This window comes from Nematolebias whitei, chromosome 5, assembly GCF_014905685.2.
Source record: "Nematolebias whitei isolate Nwh7 chromosome 5, NemWhi1, whole genome shotgun sequence".
Classification (NCBI taxonomy): Eukaryota; Metazoa; Chordata; class Actinopteri; order Cyprinodontiformes; family Rivulidae; genus Nematolebias; species Nematolebias whitei.
In genome coordinates, this window is record NC_056502.1 from 30,622,580 (window position 1) to 30,625,145 (window position 2,566).

General features: G+C 50.3%; 1 protein-coding gene across 1 annotated transcript in view; it reads left to right on the forward strand.

Moving 5' to 3' along the window:
* fbxo32 (F-box protein 32) overlaps positions 1 to 2,566 on the forward strand; it is a 6,322-nt gene that overhangs the window by 2,054 nt on the left and 1,702 nt on the right. Inside the window, exons 5-7 of the mRNA XM_037677099.1 lie at positions 1,602 to 1,695; positions 2,073 to 2,257; positions 2,333 to 2,515. Of these exons, the coding sequence (XP_037533027.1) occupies positions 1,602 to 1,695; positions 2,073 to 2,257; positions 2,333 to 2,515 (462 nt within the window). The remainder of the gene's footprint in view (positions 1 to 1,601; positions 1,696 to 2,072; positions 2,258 to 2,332; positions 2,516 to 2,566) is intronic.

Genomic DNA, 2,566 nt, shown 5'->3' on the forward strand with positions numbered 1-2,566 from the left:
GGTTTCTACAGTTTCCCCTCCCCCCCCCCCCCCCCCCACGACCTCCTCTTTTCTACCATTTTCCATCTTCAGGTGGTGTTTATCGCCCGTGTTGCAGTTTTTGGCCCTGGCTCCAGCTAATAACAATCAAGTGATGTAGCACGAGTCTGGACCATCTGATGGGCCGTCTCTGGGTCGGTTCACTTGCACAGATTAGTCTCTTCCTCCTCTCACGGGACAAGCTGTGCTCTCTGTCCTCAAGGCCAAGCAGCGACAAGTCCTCAGCGTAGTGAGCTGTCAGGTGCAGCGGAGTCTAAAGCGCTCGTTGTTCCTCCCAGCTGCTCTGCAAACGGAGCGGAACGTTCGAGCTGCTAAGAGATGGAGGATCAGACGGATCAGTCAGGAGCGACGCTGACGTGCAAGACGACCGAGTGGAAGCTGCCGTTTGTTGAAAGCAGGGAAACAAAAGAGGAAAGCAGCAGAAAAATAACATTTTTATTTTTTATTTACCTTTTATTTATACAGGTAGTCTCATTGAGCCACGAGAACTCATTGTCAAGAGAGACCTGTTTGGGAGCGGCTGGTGGGGGTTAAGGGTCTTGCTCAAGGGCCCAGAGTGGGGCGAATGAGGGTGGAAGGAGGCGTGGGTGCTCCACCTTTTCCACCCACATTTTGATGTTATCGGTCTGGGGAGTTGACCCTGCGACTTTCCGATCACAGGCCCATCTTCTCTAACCTCTGCCCCACCACTCCCCAAAAATGGCTGAAATGTGTAGAAAAAGTTGAAATGGAACAGAGAGGATGAAAAGATTACCAAAAAAATCTAAAATTAGCTAAAAGAAATCTAAATGATCAGAAAGAATTGGCTAAAAAAGTTGTAAAAAAAAAAAAAAGCTGAAATTAGTAGAGAGGCAGGAAAAAGCACAAAAAGTTGAAAAGTGATTCAAGAGCAACTTTAGCTAAATTATTGCTGAATAAAAGTTACAATTGGCAGATAAATATCCCAAAAGCTGCTGAAAAAGCATAAAAACCCCTGAATCAAGTAAACGAGCCGAACGTTTTGATTATGAATTGATGAAATAGCGGAACAAGCCGAAAAACATTTAAGAAACATTCAGATTCTTAAAAGTCTAACTAATGAAGCTTACCTCATTTATTTATGGCTCTAACACGAGTTTCTCCATGACGTCACTGGATTACAGATCCACTGGCCATGACCCACCGTGCACACGCACGCACGCGCACACACACACACACACACACACACATTGAACATGATTCAGCTAATTGACATGAGGAGCAGCTCAGCAGTCAAATGATTACAGATTGTTGGTGGCAGCTGGTCTTGTTGACAGTCTGGCTTGTTGTCCTGCACCTTCCCAGCAGCCCCCCCCCCCCCCAGGGGGGGACTCTGATCAAGGTCTGTCAGAGCTGAAGACTCATGTCCTCCTTGGACCGCAGCTTCAGGCTGAGTTGGACCCAACTGGAGCGCCTCCAGTCGTCAGTATTTATTGTGGGGAGGTGTCTTTGTTGGAGCAGCAGCAGAACAGAGAGTCTCAGGAGCTGACGGGGAGGAATTAATGTTTTTTCCTTTCCGTCCTTGTTTTGTTCTTCTGCTGCAGCTCCTGGAGCTCATCGCCAGGTCCCAGCTGCCCTCGCTGAGCGGAGTGGCGCAGAAGAACTACATGAACATCCTGGAGCGGGTCGTTCAGAAAGGTGAGCTGCAGCCTCCCTGCTAATTAGCATCTTAGCTTCTGTCTGCAGTGCAGCTCACGCAGAACGTACGTCCTGTTTTTCACTGCTGAACAAACCATGTAAGGTTAAGACGGTTCTGCTCAGTTTGTGGGTGAGAAGCCGACATGTGGAGGAGGCTGAAGCTCGAGTGCCGACGGTCTCCAGACTCCTCCGCAGGCCGACATGTAAACTAAACCTTCCTGCAGCTAAACACTCTGGTTGTTTAGGTAGAGAGCCTTTGAGCCTGGCATTCTAAACACAGAGGGGCTGATTGTAGCCACTTTTTAATCTAGAGGCTCCTGATTGTCTATTCTCCATCTAACACCAGATTATTAATCCTGATTAATGACCCTTCTCAGTCCTGGACGACCAGCAGAACATCCGGCCCATCAAAGAGCTGCTGCAGACGCTGTACGTCTCTCTGTGCAGCCTCGTCCAGGACATGGGCAAGTCCGTCCTGGTGGGGAACATCAACATCTGGGTGCACCGCATGGAGAACATCCTGCAGTGGCAGCAGCAGCTGGACAACATCCAGATTAAGCGGGTAAGCATCAGCCATCATGCCTTCTCCCCCCAGAGGCTCTGGGGTGTAAAGTAAAGTCCCGTCTCTCCCCTTCAGCCCACGTGTACAGGCGTGACTCTGACCCAGCTGCCGGCCAGCCTACAGCTGAACATCATGCAGCGTCTCACGGACGGCAGGGACCTGCTCAGCCTGGGACAGGTGTGTCTGGAGCTGGGGACGCTCACTGAGGACCGCCTGCTGTGGAAGAAGCTCTGCCAGTACCACTTCACCGACAGACAGGTAGGACAGGACCAGTCGGATGATGAAACAATGGTGGCCAAAGACTGCCCC